This window comes from Oncorhynchus gorbuscha, linkage group LG13 (assembly GCF_021184085.1).
Source record: "Oncorhynchus gorbuscha isolate QuinsamMale2020 ecotype Even-year linkage group LG13, OgorEven_v1.0, whole genome shotgun sequence".
Taxonomy (NCBI): Eukaryota; Metazoa; Chordata; class Actinopteri; order Salmoniformes; family Salmonidae; genus Oncorhynchus; species Oncorhynchus gorbuscha.
The window spans coordinates 61572798-61590087 of NC_060185.1; the positions used below are offsets into that span (position 1 = coordinate 61572798).

General features: G+C 45.4%; 1 protein-coding gene across 1 annotated transcript; it reads right to left on the minus strand.

The window, feature by feature from the left end:
- Positions 1–12810: 12810 nt before the first annotated feature.
- On the minus strand, positions 12811–17023 carry LOC123993253 (A disintegrin and metalloproteinase with thrombospondin motifs 3). Its single transcript, XM_046295185.1, has 2 exons — positions 16754–17023; positions 12811–14461 (listed from the first exon to the last, which is right to left on the minus strand). The coding sequence occupies exons 1-2, from the start codon at positions 16836–16838 to the stop codon at positions 13950–13952; spliced, it is 597 nt and encodes a 198-aa protein (XP_046151141.1). The 5' UTR covers positions 16839–17023; the 3' UTR covers positions 12811–13949.
- Between the last annotated feature and the right edge of the window lie 267 nt (positions 17024–17290).

Consider the following 17290-nt stretch of genomic DNA (forward strand, 5'->3'; position numbering starts at 1 on the left):
TGCTAAATTTGGTTTAAATAATGCAAAAACACAGTGTTGGAGAAGAAAGTAAAAGTGCAATATGTGCCATGTAAAAAAGCTAACGTTTAAGTTCCTTGTTCAGAACATGAGAACAAATGAAAGCTGGTGGTTCAATATCCCAGTTCTTCAATATCCCAGTTAATAAGTTTTAAGTTGTAGTTATTATAGGAATTATGACGCATCGACTATTTCTCTCTATACCATTTGTATTTCATATAAAGTTGAAGTTGGAAGTTTACATACACCTTAGCCAAATGCATTTAAACTCAGTTTTTCACAATTCCTGTCATTTAATCCAAGTAAAAATTCCCTGTTTTAGGTCAGTTAGGATCAGCACTTTATTTTAAGAATGTGAATTGCCAGAATAATAGTAGAGAGAATTATTTATTTAAGCTTTTATTTCTTTCATCACATTCCCAGTTGGTCAGAAGTTTACAAACACTCAATTAGTATTTGGTAGCATCACCTTTAAATTGGTTAACTTGGGTCAAACATTTCGGGTAGCCTTCCACAAAAAGTTTGGTGAATTTTGGCCCATTCCTCCGGACAGAGCTGGTGTAACTGAGTCAGGTTTGTAGGTCTCCTTGCTCGCATACGCTTTCTCAGGTCTGTCCACAAATTATCTATTGGATTGAGGTCAGGGCTTTGTGATGGCCACTCCAATACCTTGACTTTGTTGTCCTTAAGCCATTTTGCAACAACTTTGGAAGTATGCTTGGGGTCATTGTCCATTTGGAAGACCCGTTTGCGACCAAGCTTTAACATCCTGACTGATGTCTTGAGATGTTGCTTCAATATATCCACATAATTTTCCTGCCTCATGATGCCACCTATTTTGTGAAGTGCACCAGTCCCTCCTGCAGCAAATCTCCCCCACAACATGATGCTGCCACCCCCGTGTTTCACGGTACACAGCTTGTAAGCCTCCCCCTTTTTCCTCCTAACATAACGATGGTTATTATGGACAAACAGTTCTATTTTTGTTTCATCAGACCAGAGGACATTTCTCCAAAAAGTATGATCTTTGTCCCCATGTGCAGTTGCAAACCATAGTCTGGCTATTTTATGGTATGTTTTGGAGCAGTGGCTCCTTCCTTGCTGAGCGGCCTTTCAGGTTATGTCGATATAGGACTCGTTTTACTATAGATATAGATACTTTTGTACCTGTTTCTTCCAACATATTCACAAGGTCCTTTGCTGTTGTTCTGGGATTGATTTGCACTTTTCTCACTAAAGTATGTTCATCTCTAGGAGACATAATGTGTCTTCTTCCTGAGTGGTATGACGGCTGTGTGGTCCCATGGTGTTTATACTTGTGTACTATTGTTTGTACAGGTGAACGCGGTACCTTCAGGCGTTTGGAAATTTCTCCCAAGGATGAACCAAACTTGTCTTGGCTGATTTCTTTTGATTTTCCCATGATGTCAAGCAAAGTTTGAAGGTAGGCCTTGAAATACATCCACAGGAACACCTCTAATTGACTCAAATTATGTCAATTAGCCTATCAGAAGCTTCTAAAGCCATGACATAATTAAGTGGAATTTTCCAAGCTGTTTAAAGGCACAGTCAACTTAGTGTATGTAAACTTCTGACCCTCTGGAAATGTGATACTGTGAATTATAAGTACATTTACATTTACATTTAGGTCATTTAGCAGACGCTCTTATCCAGAGCGACTTACAAATTGGTGCATTCACCTTATGACATCCAGTGGAACAGTCACTTTACAATAGTGCATCTAAATCTTAAAGGGGGGGGGGGTGAGAGGGATTACTTATCCTATCCTAGGTATTCCTTAAAGAGGTGGGGTTTCAGGTGTCTCCGGAAGGTGGTGATTGACTCCGCTGTCCTGGCGTCGTGAGGGAGTTTGTTCCACCATTGGGGGGCCAGAGCAGCGAACAGTTTTGACTGGGCTGAGCGGGAGCTGTACTTCCTCAGTGGTAGGGAGGCGAGCAGGCCAGAGGTGGATGAACGCAGTGCCCTTGTTTGGGTGTAGGGCCTGATCAGAGCCTGGAGGTATTGAGTGAAATAATCTGTCTGTAAACAATTGTTGGAAAAATGACTTGTGTCATGCACAAAACTGTAGTTTTGTTAGCAAGAATTTTGTGGAGTGGTTGAAAAACTAGTTTTAATGACTCCAACCTAAGTGTATGTAAACCTCCTACTTCAACAGTACCTTTGACTATTGGATGTTCTAATAGGCCCTTTAGTATTGCCAGCCTAATCTCAGGAGTTGATAGGCTTGAAGTCATAAACAGTGCTGTGAAGCAAGCATTGCTAAGAGCTGCTGGCAAACGCAATTAAGGGTGAATGAATGCTTACGAGCCTGCTGCCGCCTACCACCGCTCAGTCAGACTGCTCTATCAAATCGTAGACTTAATTATAATATAATAAACACAGAAATACGAGCCGTTGGTCATTAATATGGTCAAATCCGGAAACTATAATTTCAGTGAAATACGGAACCGTTCCGTATTCTAAATAAAGTCTAAATATTGTTGTTACATTGCACAACCTTCAATGTTATTTCGCAAATTAGTTCGCTGTTGCATATACCCTGACTCTGGGTGCAATGAACGCAAGAGAAGTGGCACAATTTCCCTAGTTAATATTACCTGTTAACATGAATTTCTTTTAACTAAATATATAGGTTTAAAACAATATACACTGCTCAAAAAATAAAGAGAACACTTAAACAACACAATGTAACTCTGTCAATCACACTTCTGTGAAACTGTCCACTTAGGAAGCAACACTGATGGACAATAAATTCCACATGCTGTTGTGCAAATGGAATAGACAACAGGTGGAAATTATAGGCAATTAGCAAGACACCCCCAATAAAGGAGTGGTTCTGCAGGTGGTGACCACCGACCACTTCTCAGTTCCTATTCTTCCTGGCTGATGTTTTGGTCACTTTTGAATGCTGGCGGTGCTTTCGCTCTAGTGGTAGCATGAGACAGAGTCTACAACCCACACAAGTGGCTCAGGTAGTGCAGCTCATCCAGGATGGAACATCAATGCGAGCTGTGGCAAGAAGGTTTGCTGTGTCTGTCAGCGTAGTGTCCATAGCATGGAGGCGCTACCAGGAGACAGGCCAGTACACCCGGAGATGTGGAGGAGGCCATATGAGGGCAACAACCCAGCAGCAGGACCGCTACCTCCGCCTTTGTGCAAGGAGGAGCAGGAGGAGCACTGCTAGAGCCCTGCAAAATGACCTCCAGCAAGCCATAAATGTTTATGTGTCTTCTCAAATGGTCAGAAACAGACTCCATGAGGGTGGTATGAGGGCCCGAAGTCCACAGTTGGGGGTTGTGCTTACAGCCCAACACCGTGCAGGACGTTTGGCATTTGCCAGAGAACACCAAGATTGGCAAATTCGCCACTGGCGCCCTGTGCTCTTCACAGATGTAAGCAGGTTCACACTGAGCACATGTGACAGACGTGACAAAGTCTGGAGACGCCGTGGAGAACGTTCTGCTGCCTGCAACATCCTCCAGCATGACCGGTTTCGCGGTGGGTCAGTCATGGTGTGGGGTGGCAGTTCTTTGGGGGGCCGCACAGCCCTCCATGTGCTCGCCAGAGGTAGCCTGACTGCAATTAGGTACCGAGATGAGATCCTCAGACCCCTTGTGAGACCATATGCTGGTGCGGTTGGCCCTGGGTTCTTCCTAATGCAAGACAATGCTAGACCTCATGTGCCTTCCTTCAAGAGGAAGGCATTGATGCTATGGACTGGCCCGCCATTCCCCAGACCTGAATCCATTGAGCACATCTGGGATATCATGTCTCGCTCCATCCACCAACGCCACATTGCACCACAGACTGTCCAGGAGTTGGCGGATGCTTTTGTCCAGGTTTGGGAGGAGATCCCTCAGGAGACCATCCGCAACCTCATCAGGAGCATGCCCAGGCGTTGTAGGGAGGTCATACAGGCACGTGGAGGCCACACACACTACTGAGCCTCATTTTGACTTGTTTTAAGGACATTACATCAAAGTTGGATAGCCTGTAGTGTGGTTTTCCACTTTAATTTGGAGTGTGACTCCAAATCCAGACCTCCATGGGTTGATAAATTTGATTTCCATCAATAATATTTGTGTGATTTTGTTGTCAGCACATTCAACTATGTAAAGAAAAAAGTATTTAATAAGAATATTTCATTCAATCAGATCTAGGATGTGTTATTTTAGTGTTCCCTTTATTTTTTGAGCAGTGTACTTCTGTGTATTGATTTTTAGAAAGGCATTGATGTTTGGTTGCTTTTTCACGAATGCGCTTTTGTTAAAACATCCCCCGTTTGGCGAAGTATGCTGTGATTAGCTGATAAATTAACAGGCACCGCATTGATTACATGCAATGCAGGACAAGCTAGTTAACCTAGTAATATCATCAACCATGTGTAGTTAACTAGTGATTATGTGAAGATTGATTGTTTTTTATAAGATAAATTTAATGTTAGCTAGCAACTTACTTTGGCTCCTTGCTGCACTCGCGTAACAGGTGGTCAGCCTGCCACTCAGTCTCCTCATCGAGTGCAATGTAATCGGCCATAATCGGCGCCCAAAAATGCCGATTACCGAATGTTATGAAAACTTGAAATCGGCCCTAATTAATCAGCCATGCCGATTAATCGGGCGACCTCTACTAAGAATATCCACATACGGGTTTTGTTTTCCTCTATCATTAATTGTAGCCCTTTCCACTCACAGACACTGTCATCCCGTGTCATTAACAAGCACCTTAATAGGAACTTAGGTGCTTTGCGTCGCAGCGCTGCATGGGTTTTGACTAACAGCCGTTATAAACTTGAGAAGCGAGCAAGACAAGAAGATGCCCCCAACCCTCCAGCGAATTAGGCTACATTTGCACAGTTGTTGCTGCCTGACTGAGGGAAATGTGTTCTGAAAGATGAGTTGTTGAAGATCATAATATATAAATACCACTTTGATGTCATACCAGCAAACCACACACCCACGAGTCCAAATGTGCATATTTGAAAAATCGTGTTATTTACGATATCAACATTCATGATCAATGTGTTCGATCCACCGTTACAAAGATGACATGCGTTATACCCTGGGTTGTCCTGAACAGAATGTTTGACATATTGCGAAGGAAATTAGTCACGGAACACACGCTTGAATGCACTCATGACTCCATTCTATGCGCAATCAAAATGACAATCTCTCAGTCTGAAGTGCCGTTTGAAAGCCTAACCCTGTAAGATCAGATTTTATAACGTACTGTAGCTAGCCATGCTGGCAATAGATTAAGCCTTCAACATGATGGAATGTTTTTAGATTGGGTAAACAACAACAGTAATTGTGTGATGGTGGGGACACAGGGCTGTGTTCCTGTACAAACAACAGTAAATGTGTGATGGTGGGGACACAGGGCTGTGTTCCTGTACAAACAACAGTAAATGTGTGATGGTGGGGACACAGGGCTGTGTTCCTGTACAAACAACAGTAATTGTGTGATGGTGGGGACACAGGGCTGTGTTCCTGTACAAACAACAGTAATTGTGTGATGGTGGGGACACAGGGCTGTGTTCCTGTACAAACAACAGTAATTGTGTGATGGTGGGGACACAGGGCTGTGTTCCTGTACAAACAACAGTAATTGTGTGATGGTGGGGACACAGGGCTGTGTTCCTGTACAAACAACAGTAATTGTGTGATGGTGGGGACACGGGGCTGTGTTCCTGTACAAACAACAGTAATTGTGTGATGGTGGGGACACAGGGCTGTGCTCCTGTACAAACAACAGTAATTGTGTGATGGTGGGGACACAGGGCTGTGCTCCTCTACAAACAACAGTAATTGTGTGATGGTGGGGACACGGGGCTGTGTTCCTGTACAAACAACAGTAATTGTGTGATGGTGGGGACACGGGGCTGTGCTCCTGTACAAACAACAGTAATTGCGTGATGGTGGGGACACGGGGCTGTGTTCCTGTACAAACAACAGTAATTGTGTGATGTTGGGGACACGGGGCTGTGTTCCTGTACAAACAACAGTAATTGTGTGATGGTGGGGACACAGGGCTGTGTTCCTGTACAAACAACAGTAATTGTGTGATGGTGGGGACACAGGGCTGTGCTCCTCTACAAACAACAGTAATTGTGTGATGGTGGGGACACGGGGCTGTGTTCCTGTACAAACAACAGTAATTGTGTGATGGTGGGGACACGGGGCTGTGCTCCTGTACAAACAACAGTAATTGCGTGATGGTGGGGACACGGGGCTGTGTTCCTGTACAAACAACAGTAATTGTGTGATGGTGGGGACACAGGGCTGTGTTCCTGTACAAACAACAGTAATTGTGTGATGGTGGGGACACAGGGCTGTGTTCCTGTACAAACAACAGTAATTGTGTGATGGTGGGGACACAGGGCTGTGCTCCTGTACAAACAACAGTAATTGTGTGATGGTGGGGACACAGGGCTGTGTTCCTGTACAAACAACAGTAATTGGTGGGGATGGCTGGGTACAAACAACAGTAATTGTGTGATGGTGGGGACACAGGGCTGTGTTCCTGTACAAACAACAGTAATTGTGTGATGGTGGGGACACGGGGCTGTGCTCCTGTACAAACAACAGTAATTGTGTGATGGTGGGGACACGGGGCTGTGCTCCTGTACAAACAACAGTAATTGTGTGATGGTGGGGACACGGGGCTGTGTTCCTGTACAAACAACAGTAATTGTGTGACGGTGGGGACACGGGGCTGTGCTCCTGTACAAACAACAGTAATTGTGTGACGGTGGGGACACGGGGCTGTGCTCCTGTACAAACAACAGTAATTGTGTGATGGTGGGGACACGGGGCTGTGCTCCTGTACAAACAACAGTAATTGTGTGATGGTGGGGACACGGGCTGTGCTCCTGTACAAACAACAGTAATTGTGTGATGGTGGGGACACGGGGCTGTGCTCCTGTACAAACAACAGTAATTGTGTGATGGTGGGGACACGGGGCTGTGCTCCTGTACAAACAACAGTAATTGTGTGATGGTGGGGACACAGGGCTGTGCTCCTGTACAAACAACAGTAATTGTGTGATGGTGGGGACACAGGGCTGTGCTCCCATACAACAACAAAAAAAGTGTGCTTGCTTCAGTTCCTCAATGGCAAAGCTAAGAGAGCAAAAAAAAAATTAAAGCACCTTATAGTTGAAGGCATTGAAATGATTTCGGAACTGTGCACAGTTTGGAGAGGTGTGGGGCCACTTTGAGACACATCTCATTCAAGCCCTTGTAATAGTAGTTTTTTTTCTCATCCTGCACACACTCCAAAATGTCAATGAATAGTCTTATTGTGTTACTGAATGCATCGAGAGTATTTTCAAATTACGTTATGGACAAATGCTGTGAAAAGTACAGTAAATGTGGAATGCACATCATATCAACAGGGTAATGTTGGATTCAGTCTTGTGTCAGGTGGACTCATGTGTCCTCACCTTTGGTCCAATAATTGACCCACAATCTGCACACTGTTCTCTTTCAATTGCTACCATGGTTATGCATATGTTTTTTTTTTTTAAAAATAGTTATTCTGTTTTGATGAATAAAAAAATGATTACGCTCAAATGGCGCTCCTGTGAAGTAGTGACGCTCCGACATACGCCGAGTTTCCTGAGACGAGTCACAAATGAGGGATACAAAGTATATTGACAGCAGGTTCTTCCACAAATGTCCGATTCCTGAGTAAATTAAGCAATTAACATCCCATCATGCTTAGGGTCATGTACTGTATAAAAATGCTGGGCAGGCCATTATATTTGCTACCATGGCTATGCCCCCACAGGATGACAATGGACCCAGCCACAGGGCACGAGCGGTAACTGAATGGTTTGATGAGCAAGGAAACGATTTAAACCATATCATCACACCCTGACCTTGGTTATCTTTGTTTTCTTTATTATTTTGGTTAGGTCAGGGTGTGACGAGGGTGGTATGTGTGTTTTTGTCTTGTCTAGGGTTTCTTGTATATCTGTGGGTTTTGGGTTTGTCTAGGTAAATGTAGGTCTATGGTGGCCTGAATTGGTCCCCAATCAGAGGCAGCTGTTTATCGTTGTCTCTGATTGGGGATCCTATTTAGGTTGCCATTGTCCATTTTGGTTTTGTGGGTTATTGTCTATGTGTCGTTGCCTGTCAGCACTCGTGTCTTATAGCGGCACTGTCGTTTGTTTAGTGTTCTTTGTGTAATTAAAAGAAGAATTGTATTCTTATCACGCTGCGCCTTGGTCTCGTCGTTATGACGAACGTGACACGTATGCCATGGCCCTCTCAGTTACCAGATCTCAACCCAATGGGAAACCTATGGGAGATTCTGTAGTGGCACCTGAGACAGTTTCCCACCTCCTTCAACAAAACATAAAATGATTTTACATTTTTTATTGAAGAATGGTGTCACGTCCCTCCTTGAAGAATCTATGCCAAGGTGCATTGAAGCTGTTCAGACTCCTGGTGGCCCAACACCCTATTAAGACACTTTATGTTGGTGTTTCCTTTATTTTGGCTGTTACCTGTATATTTCTATAGACTACACCTAATATAGAATAGAAGAGGCAATTTAATTTAATTTAACCTGTTACTCCTACCCCCTACTTTTTCGAACATTCTGTTAAAAATCGCGCAACATTTCAGCGCCCTGCTGCTCATGCCAGGAATATAGTATATGCATATGATTAGTATGTGTGGATAGAAAACACTCAGACGTTTATAAAACTGGTTAAATCACGGCTGTGACTATAACAGAACGTGCGTTTCATCGAAAAGTGCAGGAAAATCTGATCACTGAAAATGGAAATATATATCCATCCGCCACTTCAACCCATTGATAAAGGCGAACCACAATAAATGGGGCTGAGGTTGCAATACCTACAGCTTCCACACGATGTCAACAGTCTTGTCATTTGCCTAGGCTTTGTTTCTTGGTCAAACAAAGAAGAGACAAGCCATTTGTTCAAGTCTCCGACCGGATATTTTGGTTGAGATTTACCCGGACATTATTTCCAGACGGACAGCTAAAGAATATACTTCGCCTCGTGATCAATTTGATCGCTTATTAACGTTTACTAATACCTAGAGTTGCATTACAAAAGTATTTCGAAGTGTTTTGTGAAAGTTTATCGTCAACTTTTTTTAATTAAAAAAAATGACGTTACGTTATAAGACGCTATTTTTTTCCGTTTATCACACAGTCTTCATAGATCGATATCTAGGCTATATATGGACCGATTTAATCGGAAAAAAGACCAATAGTGATTATGGGACATCTAGGAGTGCCAACAAAGAAGATCGTCAAAGGTAATGAATGTTTTATATTTTATTTGTGCGGTTTGTGTAGCGACGACTATGCTAATTATTTTGTTTACGTCCTCTGCGGGTCTTTTGGGGTGTTACATGCTATCAGATAATAGCTTCTCATGCTTTCGCCGAAAAGCATTTTAAAAATCTGACTTGTTGCCTGGATTCACAACGAGTGTAGCTTTAATTCAATACCCTGCATGTGTATTTTAATGAACATTTGAGTTTTAACTAGAACTATTAGCATTTAGCGTAGTGCATTTGCATTTCCAGATGTCTAGATGGGAAGCCTGCGTGTCAGGTAGGAGCAAGAGGTTAATGTCACTGAATTCAATTCTATTCCCTTTACAGATGTCCTCGATTGCTTAGACACAAAAACAAGTTCCTGTAGCACAAAAATCCATAGCCTTACGTCATTCCCAAAAACACACACACACATTTCCCATAACCGTAAACACTATTCACCTGTAAACTCTTTCAGCAAAACCTGACACAAAAGTGGCCCAATAAATTGCACTATATATTCATTCAGCAAATACATGCTCTCAATACAATTAACTCAAGTCATCACAACCTGTTTACTACTTCAATGCAAATTAAATTCCAATTCAACAATGGATTTAGAATTTGAGGCATTCTCAAATCAATTCTGAATTGAGCCCAACACTTGTTTCACCATGCATGTACTTTATCTGCCATATGCTGGAGACAGTGTGTGTGTGTGTGTGTGTGTGTGTGTGTGTGTGTGTGTGTGTGTGTGTGTGTGTGTGTGTGTGTGTGTGTGTGTGTGTGTGTGTGTGTGTGTGTGTGTGTGTGTGTGTGTGTGTGTGTGTGTGTGTGTGTGTGTGTGTGTGTGTGTGTGTGCGTGGCGTGTGTGTGTGTGTGTGTTTGTTTTTGTGTGTGTGTGTGTGACTTGTGTGTGGGTGTGATACATGTCTCTGCTGTCCAGGTGTTCTCCCACCTGTTGCTAAAGGTTAGCAGGGATGATGACAGGTCTGCCATCCACCACCCGTCTATCCTTTTGTCAATCTGTCTTTCTATCTGTCTGATTGTTAGGTTGAGACGTACATTAGAAAAAGGTCTGGGACCCATAGAGATCCCATAAATCATCAGTTCTATATGTGATTTTATGCTCTCTGCCCAGATTCCAGTTCCAGCCAATGAAGTACTCCCTCTCTCCCTCTCCGGGCCTTCCTATTGGCTGAATCCATACCTGTATACCTGCCTGACTCTATGTTCCCACGGCAACACAATGCCGCCCTATCATTTGGCTGCACCCTCTGATTATCTCAAGCCTGGTCCATCTGGAATGTAAGTTTAGATGGCTTCGAGAATATATGTCTTCATGAAGACTGCTATTTCATTTAATAGTTTACAGTACAAAACATATGTACAAACTTGTGTTGGGATCAGGCAATCAGTTCAAGTTAATACAGACCTCTTTCTCGCTCTGTTTATCCCTCCTCTCTCTCCCTTTCCCTTTCCCTCCCTCCTCTCTCTCTCCCTTTCCCTCCTCTTTCTCTTCCTCCTCCCCCTATCCCCCTCTCTCTGTCTGTGGTCTGGGCTAGGAGGAGGAGAACAGTGGTGGCAGGAAACAGAAGAACAGCAGGAACTGCCTTTCCTCTCTTCTCCTCTGGGCTAACACACTCTACTGTACATTCCACACATCTCTCACATCTCTCTCTCTCTCTCTCTCTCTCTCTCTCTCTCTCTCTCTCTCTCTCTCTCTCTCTCTCTCTCTCTCTCTATCTATCTTTTGCTCTCTCTCTCTCCCTCTGCTACAGAAAAATCCCCAAACACACACACACGCGCTCTCTCTTTCTCCAGCCTGGCTGTCTTTCTAATGCATACAGGAGAGCAGAGAATGACACACACACACTTCGAACAGCTTCTTTAGCTTTGACCGAGTATGCTAGGCCAGGGGGAAAGCCATTAGTGGGACGAGGTTTATAAACACACACACACACACACACACACACACACACACACACACACACACACACACACACACACACACACACACACACACACACACACACACACACACACACACACACACACACACACACACACACACACACACGGATGTATAAAATATTCCAAGAGGCTAGGTTAGGTAAGTTTAGGATATGATTTCTGTACTGAAATTCTTCCACTAAAATAAATTCTCTCCCACATGTGGGGGAGTCTGAGGGAAGGGGCATACTACAGTCATGCTGTAATTTTATTTTCCTTTACCCCACCACCACATGACCACCATCTCCAACGCCCTTTTGCCCACTGTTCCGCCTCTCAACTACTCAACAAGACCTCACCAGTTGATCACATAGGCTTTCTTCGCAAGAAACCAATTCACCTCAAAGACCATTCATTTTTCCACACCAGCCTTGCTCTCATTCTCTCTCCTCTCTCCCTGTCTCTCTCCTTGTCTCTTGGTTTCTCTGCACTCTGCTTTGGCTCCCCTTCTGTCTCTTTTTCTCCCTCCCTGTCTTTTCCTTCACCCCTCTCCTCTCTGCCACTCCCTTCATTCCCATCTCCTCACTCTCCCTTTCTCTCCTTTTCTCTCTCCCTTTCTCTCCTTTTCTCTCTCCCTTTCTCTCCTTTTCTCTCTCCCTTTCTCTCCTTTTCTCTCTCCCTTTCTCTCCTTTTCTCTCTCCCTTTCTCTCCATTTCTCTCTCACTTTCTCTCCTTTTCTCTCTCCCTTTCTCTCCTTTTCTCTCTCCCTTTCTCTCCTTTTCTCTCTCCCTTTCCCCTCTCTCTGGATTGTGGCTAGTGGCCAGGCAGTGAGCTGGGGGCAGGCCAGAGCAGAGCAGAGAGGTGGTGTAGGGCCTGCCCCTTGTGCCCATGCTGGCAGTATATTGGCTGGCTACTGGCTGGCTGTCTGGCTGCTGGCTGGGTGCCTGCTCTCTCAGCTGGTCAAAGGGTCCCCAGTGTACTCAGCTCTAAACGGCTCCAGTTGTTGGCTGTCGACTAATGAACAATGGTCTAATGAAGGAACATCCTCTCCTCCCTTCTCTTCTTTCCCTCCCTTCTCCTCTTCTTATTCCCTAAGAGGAGGGGTCCTGTCCTCCTCTTCTCCTCCTCCCTTCTCTTCTTTCCCTCCCTTCTCCTCTTCTTATTCCCTAAGAGGGGTCCTGTCCTCCTCTTCTCCTCCTCCATTCTCTTCTTTCCCTCCCTTCTCCTCTTCTTATTCCCTAAGAGGAGGGGTCCTGTCCTCCTCTTCTCCTCCTCCCTTCTCTTCTTTCCCTCACTTCTCCTCTTCTTATTCCCTAAGAGGAGGGGTCCTGTCCTCCTCTTTTCCTCCTCCCTTCTTTCTTTCCCTCCTTCTCCTCATCTTATTCCCTAAGAGGAAGGGGTCCTGTCCTCCTCTTCTCCTCCTCCCTTCTTTTCTTTACCTCCCTTCTCCTCATCTTATTCCCTAAGAGGAGGGGGTCCTGTCCTCCTCTTCTCTTCCTCCCTTCTCTTCTTTCCCTCCATTCTCCTCTTCTTATTCCCTAAGAGGAGGGGTCCTGTCCTCCTCTTCTCCTCCTCTCTTCTCTGCAGGCAAGTCAAACACACATACGCAGTCCCACAGAGACAAAAAAATGCAGGTCATTGGGGCCTCCCTCCTCCACCCCCCGAGACAAACACACAGACCAAATATCCATGCATGACATTTCAAACCCATCGCTCACTCCATTTAGTCTTCAAAATACCTACCTAACATTGCATTGACAACAGAAATACAACTAACTCTTAATCTTTTGATTTGATCATTTCAATAAACACACTCAAGCAAATCACATAGCCTATTTCAATATATCAAATGACATCTGTATAACAAACTTCAGTGTCACCTCTCTCTGACTTCGACTGAGTGGAAAGTGGAGTCAAGTAGAACACAACTCAGCTACTACACACGTCGCGTGGGCCTCACCGAGGAGCATCAACAAAATAGCAACATGACCCCTCCATGACCTCTGAACCCTGGGGTCAACCAGGAAGCATGCTGAGTCACCAGAGAGAAGTCAAGGGGTTACACAGTAGAGTTCATTCTCTTTCCCCTCTCTCTCTCTCTCTCTCTCTCTCTCTCTCTCTCTCTCTCTCTCTCTCTCTCTCTCTCTCTCTCTCTCTCTCTCTCTCTCTCTCTCTCTCTCTCTCTCTCTCTCTCTCTGTCTCTCTCTCTGTCTACGCACTGGGCGTTCCTATGGAAACTCGGACATGGCTCCTCTCTCGCTCTCGCTCTCTCTCTCTCTCTCTCTCTCTCTCTCTCTCTCTCTCTCTCTCTCTCTCTCTCTCTCTCTCTCTCTCTCTCTCTCGCAGTCGTTGACACATAAGCACACACAATCTAAAGATTGGGATAGGAATGGCGACTCATAACCTCACTCCACAGGCCTTCCAGGCCATCTAAATTGAGAGAAACATCTTTACACAGTCCTGAACAGCAAAAACAGATTTGACAAAAACAGAAACATCACCAATGCAATGCATCCAGTCAAATGAGCTAGATTTCCATAAAGCACAGAGCTCGATAAAGCACCACCAATCAGCAATAAGAACCGCACAGGAAATGCTATACAGCGCAGTAAACTTGAGCGGGACGAATGTCAAACTCAGTACAGAACTGAAACAGTGTTAAGAGACAATTAGATGGGCGCTGTTCACAGCGGACACAGGCATTAAACCCAAACAACCCAAACTCACCAGGCCGTCGCAGTTGCTGATTGCTACGGTGGCTCCGGGCGTGTCTGTGACCTCACCCACGTAGAAACAGTCTCCCTGCAGTGGCTCGGAGCGCGTGGCTGTCCCGTTGCTGTCGTTATCATCGTGCCACTCCATCTTGGCTCCGGGGGCCACCAGTCGCGCATTGTGCCGCAGACGCAGGTGGAACTCCCGGCCGAAGACGGTGACGTTGTAGTAAAGCTGTCTGTGTCGGGGCCCTCCATCCTCCTCGTACATTTCCTCTCTTTCTTCATCTCCTCCTCCTCCCCCGTTCTCTCCGGTCTCCCTCCTCCAGCGCCTATGGGGCTGCCCCGCCCCCACCCCCGGCCGGCCGGCCGACACGGCGTGGGACAGGAAGCGGCCGTCTGCGTCCACGCTCACGGGCCTCACCAGTCCATACTCCCCCAGGACATGCTGCAGGGAGTCTGAAGGTTGGAGGAGGGGAGAGATGGGAAGAGGGACAGGTGGATAGGAAATGAGGGAGAAAAGGGTGGTGGGAGGAGAGGGTGGAGAGCGACAAGTGGGACAGGTGGAGGTGCGGAGAGGGGGTTGGAGAGAGGGAGAAGGACAGGGGATAGGTGGATGGTGGTGAGGGAGAGCAGAGGAGAAGGGGGTAGAGGAGGAGAGAGGTTGGTGGGAGAGGAGAAGAAGGAGAGAAGAGGTGAGAGAGGAATGCAGAGTGAGGATAAGCGGGAGATGAGGAAAGGATGGAGAAGGGGGAGATGAGGAGGATAGGAAAGGGCAGGAATGAGAGAGAATAAGAAAATTAGACAGAGAGAGATAGGCAGAGATGGGAAAGAGAATTAGGGAAAAGGGGAGGGGTTACGTTAGAGATGTCATGTTCTGTTCCTAATTGCATCCCTTCTAGATCACAGAGAAAATATGCATGGACATCAAACAGATAAGCCTGCCCAACACAGAGACACACAAACATACACACCCCACCCCTGAACCCAGATGCAACCCCATGTCCTTGCTGGGCTGCGTGCTGTTTGCTCTATGACACTCACAAGCCACACAAGAGTCGAAGGTAAGGGGTTCTACATAGAAGATCATAGGAAATCCCAGGACGTGTCTATAATACTGTTATAAGTTCACATAGTTGCTATCACAAACTCTTAGTTGACACTGACTAGTAGGATATCAAATCAAATCAAATGTATTTATATAGCCCTTCGTACATCAGCTGATATCTCAAAGTGCTGTACAGAAACCCAGCCTAAAACCCCAAACAGCAAGCAATGAAATATGAATTTCCCAATGAGCAAAACAATATCCATACTTTCAGCATTCTTATACATTCATTTTTTATCAGGTTTTTGATTGGCTGACCAAATTTGTATTGACCTTTGTCAATAAAACTCATGAATGCAACTGTTTATGTACATGTTATATTCCACTTGTAGCCCTGGTTGTCCTGAAAAGAAAATGGTAAAACACTTAAATGTGAGGCTAAATGTGAGGGCAGAGCAAGCAGATGAAAGAGAGTAGTCAATGTCAGCTTGTTTTGCTGTGGGAAGTCTGGTTACAATGGAGTTAACATTTGGAGAGACATGCAGCCTAATTAATATAATGTATTTTAGCCTATTGCATCACCATCATTATTTCTCCCCCATAATCAGGTCTTAATGCACTGTAGGCCGTTTTTCTTGGCGACGCACCGCAACATAACTGTGACACTGACAGTGACACCTCCCTCGGAGGCAGCTTTTAGACGCGTGAGAGAGACGCTCGCTCCGGGGCGCTAGTGACAGAACGCTGCGCCTCGCCCACATATCACTACTCTCTACTCAAAGCCGCAGCACTAGATCACGTCAGTGACACTAACGACTCTCCGCTGTCCTTCTCAATATCACTTGCATGATTATTATCTAAACAGATATCTTAACACAGATAATACATATTAAGGTGTTTTGTTTGAATCACTGGGCTACAATGAGTGTAACCGAGATCATGATTTAATATCGGTGCAAATAAGCAGGCTGCACCACATACTTGATTCCTGCAAGGTTTTATCAATCTGATTCCATGTCTGATTCCATGATAACAGAGCCCAACATGTTTTGGTAGGCTATATAATTTCCCCATGGTCACTAAATAAAAGTTTTCTGCAAAACATGAGTGAGATATGGATACTAAGCGTAAACTGTGCAATGTTATTATCCTGCAATGTATATTGTTATTATTATTAGGACTAGTATTATTATCTAATGTAACGGGGATTAGATGTTCATTTCTAATCGAAAACACCCGACCCTTCTCTTCTTGTGACCAAATCGATAGCTTCTATCTCCACCTAATCACACAAGGTTACTCCATGGCAAACGCCGACAACAAACCTGTCCTTGCATCCTTTCACAGCCAAAGTGAATTCCCCTGCCCTGACTGTCCGAAATGCTAAACCGCCCGCCCGCGTCAGGAGCGGGATGAGGAGAGGAGAGAGAGAAACGCACACTTAACAACACTGCCTGTCCTGACACAGCACAGAGAGAGAGCAGTCTCCGGGAAAAGTATCGGGAACCTTGATCCACTAACCTTGATCCATCCACTAAACCAAAGTTGAAAAGGGACGTTTTTAGGGTGTGTATATACAGTAGCTGCAGCCTACAGCCCAGGCTACTATGCTGGGCGCGCAGAAGGTTGCGTCTACCCAATTGACCCCCAGCGTATGGAAACAGCAAAATATTGTAAACATAAACAGTCCCACGTTTACGTACCTACGCTACTGGCGATATATAGGCCACTCGTGTGCAGAAAGGCCGACAGAATGATTAAGATAGTCAATCCAGGCGCGAGACCCATGGCAGCTCCGAACTGCGCAGGTGAGAGAGTGGGACTTCGGGCTCCAGTGTGCTAAAGTTCCCCGCGACTAGCCACACCGCCACGACAGCAACAGCACAGCAGCCCGCAACTAACTGCCAAGTGCACCGGGAGAGAACGCGCTCTCTCTCTCTCTCTCTCTCTCTCTCTCTCTCTCTCTCTCTCTCTCTCTCTCTCTCTCTCTCTCTCTCTCTCTCTCTCTCTCAACCCCTCCCTCTCCCTGTCTCTCTCGCTTTCTCAATCTCACTAGCTCACACACACTCTTTCTCTCTCTCTCGCTCCTGCTCCTTGCCTCTGCGCTCTGACAACTCCCCGAATCTACATACACATACACGCGCGCCCACACATTTCTCTGACTGTACTCACGCAGGGAGGCGCGAGGTAGATGAGGATAGTTCTGAAAACATTGGGCGTGCTGCGACTGATTGACAGTT